The following is a 15,430-nucleotide window of genomic DNA, read 5'->3' on the forward strand; positions in this document are numbered from 1 at the left end:
GTCCCGACGATGGTCCTTGGATCGTTACAGGCCCGTCCGACGACGACGCCCCAAGGACGCGCCGCCGGACGGAATATAACTCACTCACAGATACCAAGCGCATGTAGTGCGTACTATAGACTTAGGGCTCTTCCACTAGTTCTCTTTTTCTAGTTCGGAGAAGTTGAGCAACTTTGAAAAGGAGAATTTCATTCCCCTTTTTAATAAAATATTTATGGTAACTTTTGTATATAACTCTATTACTACATTTGAAAGTCAAATGTTGTAGAATTTTCATAACTTTAACCGTGATTCAGGGCAAGATTTGGGACTTTAACCCCGAACTGATGATATTCGAAACAACAAGAAGTCACAAAAAAAATATAAAAAAAATAATAAAAAATAAATATTAAAAAAAATCTTTGGACTCCTATCCTTTTCTTATATGCGACAAATAGTGAAACAGAGATGATGCACTCTGTCATCGGAAAAAAGAGATGATGCACTCTGCAGAAGTTAGAACAGACCAAAACTATAATCACAAGAACAACGTCCCAAAACAATTTAAAAGCAGCAACAACTGAAAATCAAGAAGGGTCCTTCTCATTGTTTAGGCATGAACAACTCAAGTTTGTTACCATTTCATCCCCTGTACATTTTCATTCAAAGTTGAAATCCCAGACACCTCAACTGGGGATAACAAATTTCTATACACAAAGAATCACATTCCACTGCAAGTCCACGCCTATTGGGCTTTCCATTTACAATTCCAAAAGGCTCAAGCAACCCTGGTTACACCTTTAATCTACTACTAGAACATATCATATATCTGTGACTATAAATTAGAGATTATGATACTGGGGAGAAATGCAACAACAAACATGCAAAATCATGTTCCCCTGGCAGCCTCTCTTTGATCTCGAATGGTCATATCAATGACCACATTCATGATACTGCTAGTAAGCATTGTCATTTCCACTAAAGACCCGACTATACATAGATGACTGCCTACACTTGAAGTTAAAATTTTGGGTCAGACTATACCGTCGTCATGTGTCTTCTACAAAAACTCTGAAGATGAAAGCGCGAAAACGTCTAGAGTATTGCTTTGGATCAACAGCAGAGATTGAAGTTGGGTCATATTGGAATGACTTGTATGCATGCTCAAGCCTTTTGCTGATATCATAATCCTGTAGTATGTCAATTATACCAAAAAACAGGATAACATCATACAACTCTCCTGTTGGTTCTCCAACCAACTGTGCCTCACAATCAGTTTTTCTCACAGTCTTTTCAGCCCATGCTGGCATATTAATACCTAATCTAATAGAAGCCCACCTAAAATAATTCAAAAAAATTACTTAATCCATCAGGTATAAGTTAAGGCCTTCTTCAAAAGAAAAAGTTTGACATAATGTATTCATTTTTACCTGTTTGGATCAGAAAGAAGCCGATCCATTTCACCTTTAAAAACGCGAGGGGCTCCTTCATTGTCAGGGTCACCATTTCCTACAAGTATGGAGCACAAATCATGGGTTCAGAAAGGTATCTCATTGAGTTTATGAGACAAGTCAATAGTTGAGAAATGACTAGAAATAACCAGTTGGAGCGCGCACTCCAGAACGGTCTGGAGTTGCGAGGGGATCGTTGCATGAAGCTTCTCGGAAGTGAAGACCAATCAAAAGACTGTAGTCCATTATTCTTTCCTGTTCAAGGAAGTCGCAATCTCTGTCCACTTGCCTGCATGAAGGTACATTTTAATTTTAAAACGGGGACTAGAACAAAATTTTCCATATCAAATATCAAATTTCTAGTATACATAAAGACACTCACATATTCAGTTACACGTAAGTGTATCAGTAAAGGACAGATAGTTTCTTTTCACTATGGACATGCTTGGTGCAGAACGAGATACAGAATCTAAAATTACTACCATAATCAACTTAGGAACAGAAAAAGAATAGTACTCAATTGAGTTTTTAAGCTAAACTGACAGCATCTATAGGCGTGAGTACATGTGAAACAGAAAAAGAAACAAGAACTATTAGCTTTTTTTGGTGGAAGAAGTTCTGATTAGGGACCTGAGTGTTTACATGATACATATTATATATTGTACAACTTAAACATTATATATTAGGACATTATTTACTTCTGAGTTCCAACAATAACCAAAGGTACAAAATTCTGATGAATGAGCTTCTGCACTATGTTAAGACCAAGGAGCTCTTGCTTACTGTGTATGATTGTGCATAACAGAAGGACAAAGTATAATACACAGCTAACCATATTAACTGAGGAACTACTTTTTTCCTCTTCAAATTCCACCTCCATTCAGTGTAATACTATGAGAGAAATGAGAGGGGTTACATAACATGCATAACTTAATGAGTTATGTGGTGATTCGCTGTAGCTATTCATGCAGGATGATAACATTTTATCATGCGAACTTCGAAATAATTTGGAGTTCATACAATGGACCAAAAGAATCATGGAGAACATACCAAGAACATAATTCCAGGTCCCAACTGAAAAAGAACAATAGAGAGAGACAGAGAGATGAAACTGAAAAATATACCTGCAGAACTCTTGAAACCAAACCTTCTGTAACCTAAATATATAATTAAGATCAAGATCTTTAAGAGTTGTTGTTGCATCAATTTCTGCCGCAGGTTTGTTGGTTGTACGGCCAAGGGAAGAGCCTTTCAAATCAAACCTTCTATGAATGCCGTATTCGGAGCAAAATAGATTCCCCATTATGACAAACCGCACCTGGAAAATTAAAAAGCTCACAAATCAGAACAAGTTTAGAATTTAACGAAGCGTCCAGTGGGCCAGAATGTTACCTTCTTTTGGGTAGGCCCTGTTAATTTTACGCAATGAAGACCAAAAAACTTTGTGACCAGAGTATTCTCAAAGGCTCGAACATGATTATAGTAAGCTGGAAGCATTCTCAGCAGAACCTGTAATGGTGTTGGCCAGTTAAGATCATCACATATTGAGCACAGAAAATACAAGGATGATATCAGGACTCAGCCAGAGTCTTAATTGAGGCATGCCATGACCAATATCACAACATATTGAGCTATATGAGAGGGGGTATGAGTGAGGGGGCAAATGCCACAAATAGGATTAGATAGTACTGAAGAGAGAACTGCAGCTATAGACTACACACGCACACATGTGCCTGGGCACACACACATATGTGTAAGAAAAATTTAAATAACCCTTACTTTTACTTCTGCTTTCTTCATGGTCTTTATCATGTAACGGTCATCATTGGTCAAGTAAAAGAAGCTTCCACTCTTTCCAGGAGATGAGAGTTCTCGAAGGGCGTCATTTCCACATAGTGATATCATGTAATCTGCTGGATCTACCTTAAACAGTTTCCTTAGAGTCCTGAAGATAAATAGGACAAATCAGTAACCCATTACGAGCAGAAGGTGATGGAGTGTGTGGAATGTAAAATTATTCTTTTAGAATTTGGTAAAAGAATGATACGTTTTCGTACAAGAGGGACAAATATTTACCATTTACCAAGACTAATTTTAACGAAAACAAAGGGACTATGAGTGAACTTTCAACATCTTTGTCCCCAAATAGATGGCAATTCAAGACATTTGTCTCAAAACTACTTACTACATTACTAAGTACTAATGACAACCCTATTGATGACAGGTAGTAAAATGCTTAGCTAGTGAAGGATAATCTTTTGTAAAAGAAACCTTTACCGGCCTTACCTGAAAACCACAGGGCAATAATCCTTCCATTTGAAGTCACTCGACTGGTGAGGTGGAGTATATTTGGATCCTTCTGGGGGAAATTTCGTCCAAACTTTTTCCCTGGGATCAAATGCTGAAGTCTTCAGATCAAGGGATGTAGTTGGAGCCGGCCTTCCAACAGAATGCCTGTGCTATGGCACACGAAACCAATTACATGCATTGAAGAGTTCACTCACGGATATACAATTGTAAAAATTCAAATAGGAAAGTACTTCATATTTGTAGTGGAACCCTTTTCTCTTCATAAGAGGGAGGAGTCAAAATTTTCAATATATACCAGAAACTATTAAAATTTCTATTTAAATTACTTCCATGAAATTTTTTGCTAGCAGAGCAGCAGGCTGCCCTAGCTAGAACCATGGCCACCCCTGCAGAAGCAAGGGTGACTACGTCCCTGGGTACTACAAGGAATCCCTTTCAATATGATATAGCTATTTTCCATTTTCTTTAACTGACCAAAGGAGTGGAATAGTTTCAGCAGTTGTACATGGACCAAACAAATTCAGCAGTTGGTGAAAGAAACGATGTAGGTCATAATTTCACCATGTTCAGAGAAGTTTGGACAAGCCTTCTAAGATTTTTCTAATACCAAGAGAGTTCCAAGAAGCTTTTAGAATAACTGAAGCAAAGTACATGATCTAAAAATCTGAAAGATGAACTTGAATAGGGGAGTGGTAAGCTAAGCTGGAGGTCATTATAAAAGAGTGAATAAAACATTAAGGATGAGTGAATGGTAGCAAGCAACTAACAAGCTTTTGTTCAACCTTGGTTAACAGAATAATAATTGATATGAAACAACCATCTGAACAATACGTCCCTTCTGTTAGTGATGTATCTACTTTCTAACCATGCGAAGAATACCATTTGCCATTCATGCATTGTGTTAATATATATGGCACAGAAGGGAATGAGGCTTCTCCTTTAACTCTTGAAGAAGGCAGAATCAAAATCACAGAGTGCCAAAGCAAGCAAAAAATAAATGGAATGAAAAAAAACTAAAGAGCAGAAAACAAGCACAAATATGAATACCTGATCCCCAACTGCAGATTAAGCATAAGCTCATAATTCTTATGTCCTTTCGATATTGTGACCCCTTGTTTCTTCATTGGCTGAACTCCAAACCTGTTGCTAGCAAACGAACCTTCGAGCCCAACATTTCCATCCAAAGTGCTATCACAATTGGATCCTCTGCTAAAATTACTCGACCTCGCATCAGACGATCTCCTAGGCCTCACATTCCCTTCGCTTCCATTCTTATAAATAGGTGGCTTGTTCATAAACTCCCCTTCCATTCCAGGCCAATTCAGCATCTTCTGTGAAGGGAAAATCGAAATAGTCTCCACTGGACACACCTTACAATCATTCAAGTCCACTGCAAACACCTCCTGAGGATCCCAATCCACATGACCACCAGAAGAACCAGCTGGATAATAAGTCCCCATCTGATCTTTACTCTCCTTACTCCAAACACCCACATAGAAACTCCCATCAGCCCACCTAAATGTACCATTTCCTTTAGGCAACCCTTCTTCCCAAGACCCATCATACCTATTCCCATTGCTCCAAATCATAGTCCCACTCCCATGAATCATCCCATTCCTCCATTGACCAATATAATGGTTCCCATTCTTCCACTGGTACCTCCCCTGGCCGTCCTGCAATCCTCGGCGCCATTCACCCTCATAATGATCCCCATTGACAAAGCTCTTAGTCCCCTGCCCATATCTCAGATTCATCACCCATGAACCTCGATATGTTTCTCCAAAAGAACCTGTATAAGTCCCTTTACCATCCATAAACCCATTTTTGAAGTCTCCTTCATAAGTGGCACCAGAAGGCCAGCTGAACTTTCCCTTCCCTGCTGTCTTACCTTTCTGCCATTCTCCAACATACATGCACCCATCTGCCCACAGGTACTTGCCTTGCCCATGAGCAAAGCTGTTAGCCCATTGGCCTGTGTAGAAGTCACCATTGGCGAGGACCTTCTCGGTATGATAGGTTTCACCTGGCTCATCATCTGCAGGGACTACAGACATTGTTGTGAATAAAGGGTTGGCCCTCTTCTTTCCTCCAATATGTGTTTTACGCACTGTTGCTTCCCAGGCCTTCACAATGAATCTCAACTCTTTGCTCATTATCTCTCTTCACCTTCCTCTCACATTCCTCTGCGCTCTCCACCTTCATCCATCAAAAACTTCTCATTTCTCTTCTTCCCCTTTCTAGTGTTTCTCTTTCGCACACAATGCATATGCTTCAAAACCAGACAGAAGTGACCATTTCTGGGACAAACCCAGAAGCCTGAACAATGCAAAAACAAACCAGCAAATCTGGGTTTTGTTTCTTTGTGGGTTTAAAGTTCCGTATGGTGTTTCAGATTCTGGAAAATTAAAAATTGCAAAAACCCAGAAAAAAAAAATCAAACTGTTTGATTGATGGGGAAAGCAAAAAGGCTTGGTTGGGACCGATGACTGCCTTTTTCTTTGTTTCTGGTGATTTTTTTCCCTTTCTTTTTCTTTTTTTTTTTCTTTTTTTTTTTTCTTTTTTTTTTCCTTCTTGCTTGGTTGGGTTTGAACAACGAATCAACACATTTGTCTTTGATTCCGGTTTTGGCTCTGATCCTCCGGGAACTACTAACAGACCAAACAGTTGGGGGAAACAACACAATGATGGTGAAGTGTTTGCCATTTTTAGTGTCTCAATCAGACTCAAACCCAAAATGCCCAACTGCTAATTTTAGTTTACTTTTTGTTTTTATTTGTTTTCCATTTTAAGTTTTTTGCCTTAGAAGTCAGTACAGCTGCTTTTGCAATTATGTCCTTCCTTTCTCATACAATTACAATTAAGGAATGTTTACGATTTAATCTGATTATGTGAGATGTTATTCATTTTTGAGATTGATAATTCTCTTCTCTGTTTATTCTTAGTACTTTAATTTTCTAACACAAAATGACGTCAAATTATTTCATAATTAATCTCTAGATTATTTGTAATTAAGTGCGACAATCAAACTTAAATCATAATTGAATATTTGATGTACTTTAGAATATTTAGAATATTATTTGATCTAATCAATAATTTGGTCCATGTATCTACCATAGTAATCAGCTGCAATAATGCAAATTAAATAACTATATTTGGAAAATACTCCTCATCCTTGAGGTAAATTCCTCTAGTACGTACTAACTTGAGAAAAGGATCGATATGCCAAGCGTTTTGTGTTTCATCTGCTCTGTTTTATCCATTATTAGCAGGCTCAGACCTCAGCAATGCTCACTAATACGTACATACAATAAATATCACATCTCAAAAATGAATAACAACATCTCACATTATCTATAAGTAGCTGCTGGCAAATAACCAAATCGATCAAAATCTGAGATAATTACTATACACTTTTAAGGCGATCATGATCTCAAAATAACGAATCAAGCTTTAGAACAATGATCGACAGAGAACTAATTAGATTGAGAATGGCCAACTTTGGTCAATCCTTGTCAACTTCCCATTATTACATCAAGGCTAAATACATGTGTAGGCCACAACACAGACCGTGTCTTCACCATATGCTTCCAAAGAATAATCACATCACAACCGCTATTGGGGCCAATATAATTAAAGAGATTGATGATGTAATAAATAACGTATTGATCATTTATAACATATTTGGCGTTAATTTTTTTTAAAATAATTTAATGCTCCAAGTAATGTCGAATTAGTAGAAGCTCTCTCTTTAGTTTTGCACCACAAAAAGGTAACTCTAGCAACGAATATGAAGTGATCTAGATATGATGAGCAAAAATATGAAAGAATACGGGAACAAAAACGCAAAATATGAAAGAATAAGGGAACAATTAGACAAAAAGTATAAGAGAAGAGGGTAAAATTGAAAATAAATGTCCTAAAGGGGCTTTGAAATAAATAAGTGAAAAGGAATAAATCGTGCGGCCTGGTTTGGTTTGATTCAGGAGAGGTCAAACCCCACCCCTAATCCAAAAAAGTTTGATGCCTATTGGATATGAAGGCGACACTTGTCCTTTTTTCAGACAGGTCACTAATTAGTACGTGATGATGATGCTACAAAAGCTAAGCAAACCGAATCTCAATTTTCTATATCAAATATATTCCAACTATAACAGAACATTCCATTCGATGTGCTTGCATACTATTTTGTTTCCAATTTCTACCTGTTATTAATATTTTTTGCCCAATTTGGTTAAGAATTCTGATAGGTAAATATTATTAAAAAAATTTGTCAAAAGGAAATCAGGTCAAACGGCTGTCATCTTTGAATTTTTGCCTAAAAAAAAAAAATCGATATCCATTGTTTTTAATATTTACTTCAAAAATATAACTAGCATAAAAATGAAAAATAACAACCACCGAACTTAAGTATTAAAAGAAAATGAGACTATCTAAACTTAATAACAAGCAAACATTTTGGACCAATAGTGGTGTTCACATGGTGGAAAACAATTAGACAAAACAAAAAAAATGGTGGAAAACAAAACAACTCAATTAATTTTTTTTCTTTTTTTTACAGCAATTCTTTGATTAATTACTGACTAGGTGAAAAGAGGTAAAGTACATGTACAAAATCGGTTAAAAGTATAAAGCACGGGAATACAAGTAAATAAATAGATACTTGCATGAGGGGATTACTTCTTGTATGTATTCATAGGCATAAAACCACTACCCATGTATATAGGTGTGTATTCTTTTTTATGTATATGTAAAGAGAATAGTTGGATTTGGTTGAGTTCGTTTCTCATCAGGATCAGTTTGCCTGAATTACTGTCAGTGAGCCGTCGCTTGTTGGATAACTGGCCTAATTAATACCGTGGAGGCCATGAGTTCAAATATCACTAACATAGGAGAGAAGTGGAGTGGGTCGGATGAGGATCACCAATAAAAAAAAAGAAAAGTTGGTGTTTGGTTAAAGTTCAAAAAACCAACTAATTTTCTTACTTATATCACCAAAACTTTAAAATTTCATATATATATCATGGGAAACAGTAAATTATTGAATCAAGAAATAAATAGAAAGGGGGATGAAATTCACACTCCGCGTTTTACAATCCACACTTTATACTTTATTTTTTTATTAATTTATATTTTATCTTTAGTAACTTAAATTATTTATATTTTTGGGCTGCTCTTTGGGCTTTGAGTGATTGGGGTCTTTTGGCCTCTCCTATGTTAGTATTTTGTTGTACTTTCAATAATTCTCTATTTTGTTAGGGAGCTATGCTTCTAAGTTTTTAGCGAGCATCATCGAGTCTAGTTTACTCGGCCTATTTACTATGTAGTAGTTAATAGTCTATAGGCTTCCTCTATGTGCATGGAACCGTCAAATGATTGGACCTAATCTATGTATCACTGTGCTACTACCACAAACTCTTTATCTACCCATCGATTGTAGAGGGAGGATATGTAATGGCCATTTCTGGCTTTAGATGAATGATAGTCGCCCAATTTGGATTTGTTCAAAAAAAAAAAAATGTAGAGTCGGCAAGTAAAAATAAAAATGAACTTGCTAACAAATAAAAATGAACTAATTTTTGAAACATCAGAAACCGCTCGCTACATTGATTCCTCAGAGCAATTGGATCAAACAAAAGCCTTGTGCTTGGCATAGTAAAACACCAATCAAAACACAACTTGCAATCGCAATTTGCATATAGAAACAAACTGAAACAGTACTAATACGTCACACGCGGGAACAAGTCTCTTTAGTTAAGACTCGACAATATAACTACTAGCGAACCCATTCCTGATCCCTTCCCCACCATCAATGTCTTCCTAAACTTTGGTATTTAGTTGAGACCTGACACATAGGTGTACAACTTGATATAGAACATGGCCATTAGGCTGACCTAGTAAACTAGGTAAAGAGTTGGCACCGATGTTAAGCTAGGTGCCCTAGTCGTTTAGTGTTTGAATATCTCAGCGCAAATAAATATTTCAGCTAATATTCTCCTTGTTGGATAATTAGGTCCATCTGTTTTTCATCTTGAAAAACATGTTCAATATAGACAAGAGAAGTGAAATTTACACGCTCTATTTACATTTCATACGCTATAATTTTTTTTTTAGTAATTTAAATTGTCTTTTTATAAGTATTTCAGAAAAAAAAATTCAAAGGAAATAAAGAGTAAACATGCATTAAGAAATTCAGCTACATAATCCATATTCCATAAGAAGAACCTTAAATAATAATAAATAAATAAAAGAAACCTTAACCAGAACTTGAAAGACAACCAAAGAAAACATATGAGAAAAGTAAACAAAAGAAAGATTTAGAGGACTACATGTATACAGGTGGAATACAATGTCAACAAGAATTGATAAATAAAGGAAATCGATCGATGATGATAGAGATCGCACAGCCCGTTGACAGCACCAAAAATTAAGTATGTAATTGGCTTGATGTGTGCCATGTTCTAGAGTGGTCTCCTTTTGGGGTGGCTGCTGTCACTACCTAAATAGACTTTTGTCTCCTCAATCTCTATATTGGCAAATTAAGCCTCAATGGAAGGTTGGAAACAAGAGTTTAAGCTAAGTAGATAGCTCATGGACCATTTCTCATTAAGTTTTGTGTTTAGGGACAGCACTAGGCAGCAGGCAAAGGCAAGTCATTCATTTCTGAAGGTGAACAAAGGATTAGCATGCTGGGGTGTATATATGGAGGAAAAGCTGCTTCAGATTTGTTTTTCTTCTTATGTGCAGTTTCGTCAAAGATTAGACTAGAACGTAAATCATACCATGCCATTATTCAATTTTCTTGCTCTGATTTTTGTGTCCCATCATCACGGTTCCAATCACGCCAAAATGGTGAAAGTTTCAAACTATCCATTCGGTTGGAAAAGCTATGGAAAATTATGCACTCAACCAGCGGGCGTTTAATGCTTGTTTGGAAATGGAACCTTCTTGGTTGGTTCAGCATATTGACATGACACAAGTTGTAATTGATATAGCTTATGTACCTTATGTGTGGCATTATTTTCTTTATTCGATTTTTTTAATTTCTTTACTTTTTTCCTCAAAAATATTTCAACGATGTCATTATTCTCTTTTCTCACTATTCATCTATCAATGAATTCCTTCTTGTGATAAAATAGAACATAAAATGATAAACCCTTTGAATTTCAGTAGTATATAGGGTTTGAAATGGAGAGATTAGTAGGGCTGTAGGGGGAGAGAACTTACGATGGTAGAAGGCCTCACAAAGTGCTGAGCACATCGGGCTTCATAGGGTTCTTATGCTCGTCAAACTTCAACAGCAAGCAATGATTATGCTTTAGCTGAGGTTGCGGCATAGATTTTTTCATATAATATTGACTTATAAAATGATGAGACTATAAGAAAACTATATATTGGACCATCACACAAGTTGGAACTGTTGGATGCATGTCATTTTTCCAAACTGCAGAGATCAATGGATGATGACCTTTTCATTAGTTTTAATTAAATACCATCTTACAAGTAAACATAGTTGGTAGCCACGATTTATAAGAATTGATCAAGGGGCATACTGTAATTTTTATTTTCTTTTTCTTTGGTTAACATACTTCCAAATCCAACCTCTCTCGGTAAACCAACAGGAGAAAAACGAGCTCTACTCGCTGGAAACCTAGAGAACGCCGTCGTCTGCCTCTGTTCCTGTCCGGCTGCGCCTTGGCGCTGGTGATGGCTTCTGGCCTAGCCGGCGCACGACGGGTGTGGCAGGACGGGTGTCCTGTTTCGTGGGCGTGTCTCAAGCTTGAGATCTAGGATCGGGAGGTGGTGGTTTTTTCTTTCTTTTTCAGTCGAAGGGCATGGCTGTGTCGTGGCGGTGGTTTGGATCGAAGTGAGATCGGAGCGGCGTTTGGTGGCTGTCTATGGTCGACAATCTGGGCTCGATGACTGGCCGGAGTAGATCAAACGCTGGTTGGTAGGGATCGGCGTTTTGGTGGACAGGGTGACGGCGATGCTTGGACGCTGATTCAGAGCTTATCTTCTCCGGTTGGTGTTTGGTGGGAGTCGTGATGGATGGCGCGGCACTCCGATGGACGGACGACGATGGTGAGGTGACGGTGGCCCAGCGCCAGTAGAGGGGAGGCAGGATTGGTGGCGGGGTGATGCAGCAGTTGCTTTGGGCCGGGTTGGTTGAAAACGGCCCACCTTCTGGTTTGAGTTATTGGGCTGGGATTCTGCCAATGACCCGGATCTGGGCTAGAGTTTGGGGTAGTGGGCCCTACCTCAAGTTTTATTTTATTTATAGTTGTGTTTAAGGAAAACTGAAATTGGGAGAGAATTGAGTCGTACTTTCATTGATAATAGAGGCCTTTTTATATAGAGGATTACAAGACATAGAATCAGAGTTGTACAAGGAAAAATAATCGTACAATTAATCGGATATATCTATGACTATATCCGAGAATATCTCTAATTCAAAATCTTATTACAACTAGGTCAAGTAACTTAGAGTTTGGGCCAGACACATATTCTGGATCTACTTGAACACTCCCCCTTGTGTCACCCAAACGTGGTGCTCCTCTTGTTGCCTCATTAAAAACCTTGCCAAGTAACAAAAACCCTGTGAGACAAAAATAACCTCGGTTGAAGGAGAAAAAGAGCAAAACACACCCTTCACGTTTCGAGACCATACATGTAGACATCTCTCCCTGATATCTGCATCTCCCCTTGATGACAACGGTCGTGGGAGTTCGGATAACTTCCACAGACAATGCTACCAACACGTTTCTCGAAAGTAGAATTTAGGCACTGACTTATTAAGCAAGTCTGCCACACTGTCCTCAGATCGAACCTAGTTCACTTTGATCTTGAGGAGAGTCTAATATTGTTGCTGATTATGCTTGGTGTTGTCGCTTTTGATGTAGCCTTGCTTCATTTGTTCAAAACAAGCAGCATTATCCTAAATGCTTGTAGGCTCATATGTGGTAGACTTCAAACCACAATTGTTCGAACATGCGTAACTTTGGATCCAATCCATATACATTCACGAACAACTTCGTGAAGAGCAATAATCTCTACATTGTTCGAAGATATAGCGACTAGGGTCTGTTCTGTAGACCTCCAAAATATCGCGGTCTAACCCATGGTAAACACTTAACCAGTTTGTGAATGACTTTTGTGTGGGTCAAAGAGATACCCAACATCAGCAAAACCTTCCAAAACACTTATGTCGTTTTGGGATGGGGATAGAGTACGCAGGCCAGTATTGGCGACATTCCTGGTGTGTGATGGCTCCGAATCCATCGTGTCTCTGTAGGGTTAGAACAAGTCCATATCAATCGTACATCTCAAGTACCGAAAGATATCTTTTACACCAATCCAATGGCGTCGCGTTGGCACAAAACTATATCTAGCTAAAAGTTCACTGCAAATGAGATGTCCGGTCTTGCGCGTTGAACTAAGTACAATAATGCGCCTTTTGTACTTAAGCATGACACTTTTGCCTTTAGCACGTCTTCGTCATTATCCTTTGGATGAAGAGAATCATTTTTAGGATCAAGACTACGGACGATTATGGGGTGCTTGAAGGCTTGACCTTGTCAAAATGCCTAAGCATCTATCAACACGATGCTCAAGTTCCAAACTGAGACATAATCGTGCTCTCCCAAAATCCTTCATCTCAAAATCGAATTTCAAGTGCTCAGTGGTTTCCCTAAATTCTTTAAGGGCTTCCAATAAAGATCATGTCCAACAAGAACCGCAATAGAATATGAAACTTTGTTATGGAAACACGTGGGCATATCCCTTCCCAATCAAGTAGTCACTTTAGTGAGCATTTCAACCTCTTTGTAAAACGCGCTCCGTGGTCTAGAGCCACTTGACTTGGGTAAATGAAGTTCACCATGAACCTTCATGTATATTCCGTATCTAGATCCCCATAGAGACATGACCACATTCGTAAGCTGCATGTTTAGTTATTCGGAAACTACCAAACTGACAGGGTAGTGGAGTGCAATGACATCCATTACGAGAGAATATGTCTCATCGTAGTCGATTCCAGGGCGTTTTGTGAGAAGCCTTGCGCTATAAGGCGAGATTACCATCTTGTTTTCTCATCACGCTTTCTAACGAAGACCCATTAGTCAACATGTTTTATGTTAGGAGGTATTGGCATCATTGGCTCGAAAACCTTTCTCTTCATTAGAAAATCCAACTTAACTTGGATCGCATCTTTCCATCTAGGCCAATTTTCTCTACGTTGGCATTCATTCATCAACGGAGTGTGGTTCGATATCACTGGACTCAACAAACTCATGTGTTACGAAATGCGCGACTACATCATCAATTATGATGGAGTTTCTATCCCACGTCTCATGTACACTAGTGTAATTTTCATAGAGCTCTATATTCTCAGGAAAAGGTTCTGACGTTGAGGCGTCCCCTAACGATAACCATAATCCAGAAGATACTCATGAGACGGATTTTGAGTGTCGATGATCCAAGGATTGAGTTGTGCCAAAGTATCTTTCAAACCCACGGGCCTCCCATGCATCCTAGCTGGGGCCATGGCCTATAACGCCAGAGTGTCACTCTCTATGTCGTTGGCGCCATGCCTACCTCTGTGTAGGGTGGCGTTACATCCTCTCATAGGGACGTCCATCCTTGCAAGCATGTTTACAGCAGATATGTACTTTAACAGGGATCGAGATGAGACATAGTGGGGACAGACCACGACAATTCCTTTCGTTCATGCTGAACATTCGTGTTCTTATGTCCCCCTTACGAAGGGAAAACTGTCTCATCAAAGTGACAATCTGCAAGACATGCGGTAAAGAGATCGCCTAGCAAGGGCATTAAGTGGCGGAGGATTGTTGGAGTCTCAAATCTAACTTAGTTGCCCATTCGTCTGTAAGGACCCATCATAGTGCGCTGTGGAGGCGCAATTGGCATATAAATGGCTCACTCAAATGTGCGTAAGTACAAAATACTTGTACCCAGTCACTAGCTGTAACGCAGAGATAGATTGAGTGACAGTGGATCGTAGACGAATTAGCATAACTAAATGTGATATTGCATCACCCCAAGCGGATATAAGGAGATTGGTGCGCATTACCAATATCTGGGCTACCATCATAGTCGTTTCCATCCGAAAGACCATTTGGGTGTGTTCTTGGGAATATGATGTCCAACATTAGTCCCAATGCAATAACCATCGAAAGTTTTCGATGTAAACTCTCTAACATTGTCAAATCCAATTGACTGAATATGATGATCCGGGGAGTGAGCCCGTTGTCATATGATATGTGCTACGAGTGTAGCATAAGTAGCATTACAAATGGACAATGGCACAACACGCGACCAGCGTGTTTGCTTGTCAACCAACATCATGAGATATTTAAACGTCTGCAAGTTGGTTGAACTAGTCCACAAAATCCCCACGGACTCTAGAAAAGAATGAGTATTTTCATATCCTTTGCATAGGATGGTCTCAGTCCTAATTTTCCTAAGGAACAGGCTTTGTAAAATGAGCGAGAGGCTTTAGAAGCAACCAATGAGAATTTTGGTTGGTCATGAGCGTTTGAAACATTATTTGAAGCAAAGTTGGTGATTGCAGCATCACCTAGGGCGCCATCACTATGATGGACGCCTTCCATGGTATCATGGATAGGGACTGTGCCAACCCTAGGCTGGTGGTGGACGGCGCCGGCGCCAGAGGT

At 38.7% G+C, this 15,430-nt stretch overlaps 1 protein-coding gene across 1 annotated transcript; it reads right to left on the reverse strand.

Annotated features, from left to right (window-relative positions):
• Positions 1-560: 560 nt before the first annotated feature.
• Positions 561-6,388, reverse strand: LOC133717499 (phosphatidylinositol 4-phosphate 5-kinase 6-like). Its single transcript, XM_062144217.1, has 8 exons — positions 4,788-6,388; positions 3,717-3,884; positions 3,210-3,375; positions 2,823-2,939; positions 2,555-2,748; positions 1,580-1,719; positions 1,410-1,488; positions 561-1,317 (listed from the first exon to the last, which is right to left on the reverse strand). The coding sequence occupies exons 1-8, from the start codon at positions 5,891-5,893 to the stop codon at positions 1,029-1,031; spliced, it is 2,259 nt and encodes a 752-aa protein (XP_062000201.1). The 5' UTR covers positions 5,894-6,388; the 3' UTR covers positions 561-1,028.
• Positions 6,389-15,430: the final 9,042 nt, after the last annotated feature.

This window comes from Rosa rugosa, chromosome 6, assembly GCF_958449725.1.
Source record: "Rosa rugosa chromosome 6, drRosRugo1.1, whole genome shotgun sequence".
Lineage (NCBI taxonomy): Eukaryota > Viridiplantae > Streptophyta > Magnoliopsida > Rosales > Rosaceae > Rosa > Rosa rugosa.

What these genes read in the sequence shown, in the direction of transcription:
- LOC133717499 (XM_062144217.1), bottom strand. Translation starts at nt 5,893, where the DNA reads ATGAGCAAAGAGTTGAGATTCATTGTGAAGGCCTGGGAAGCAACAGTG. An exon ending in TATTGCCCTGTGGTTTTCAG is followed by an intron (nt 3,376 to 3,716) that starts GTAAGGCCGGTA and finishes ATTTATCTTCAG; the next exon opens with GACTCTAAGGAAACTGTTTA. An exon ending in TGGAGTGCGCGCTCCAACTG is followed by an intron (nt 1,489 to 1,579) that starts GTTATTTCTAGT and finishes CCATACTTGTAG; the next exon opens with GAAATGGTGACCCTGACAAT.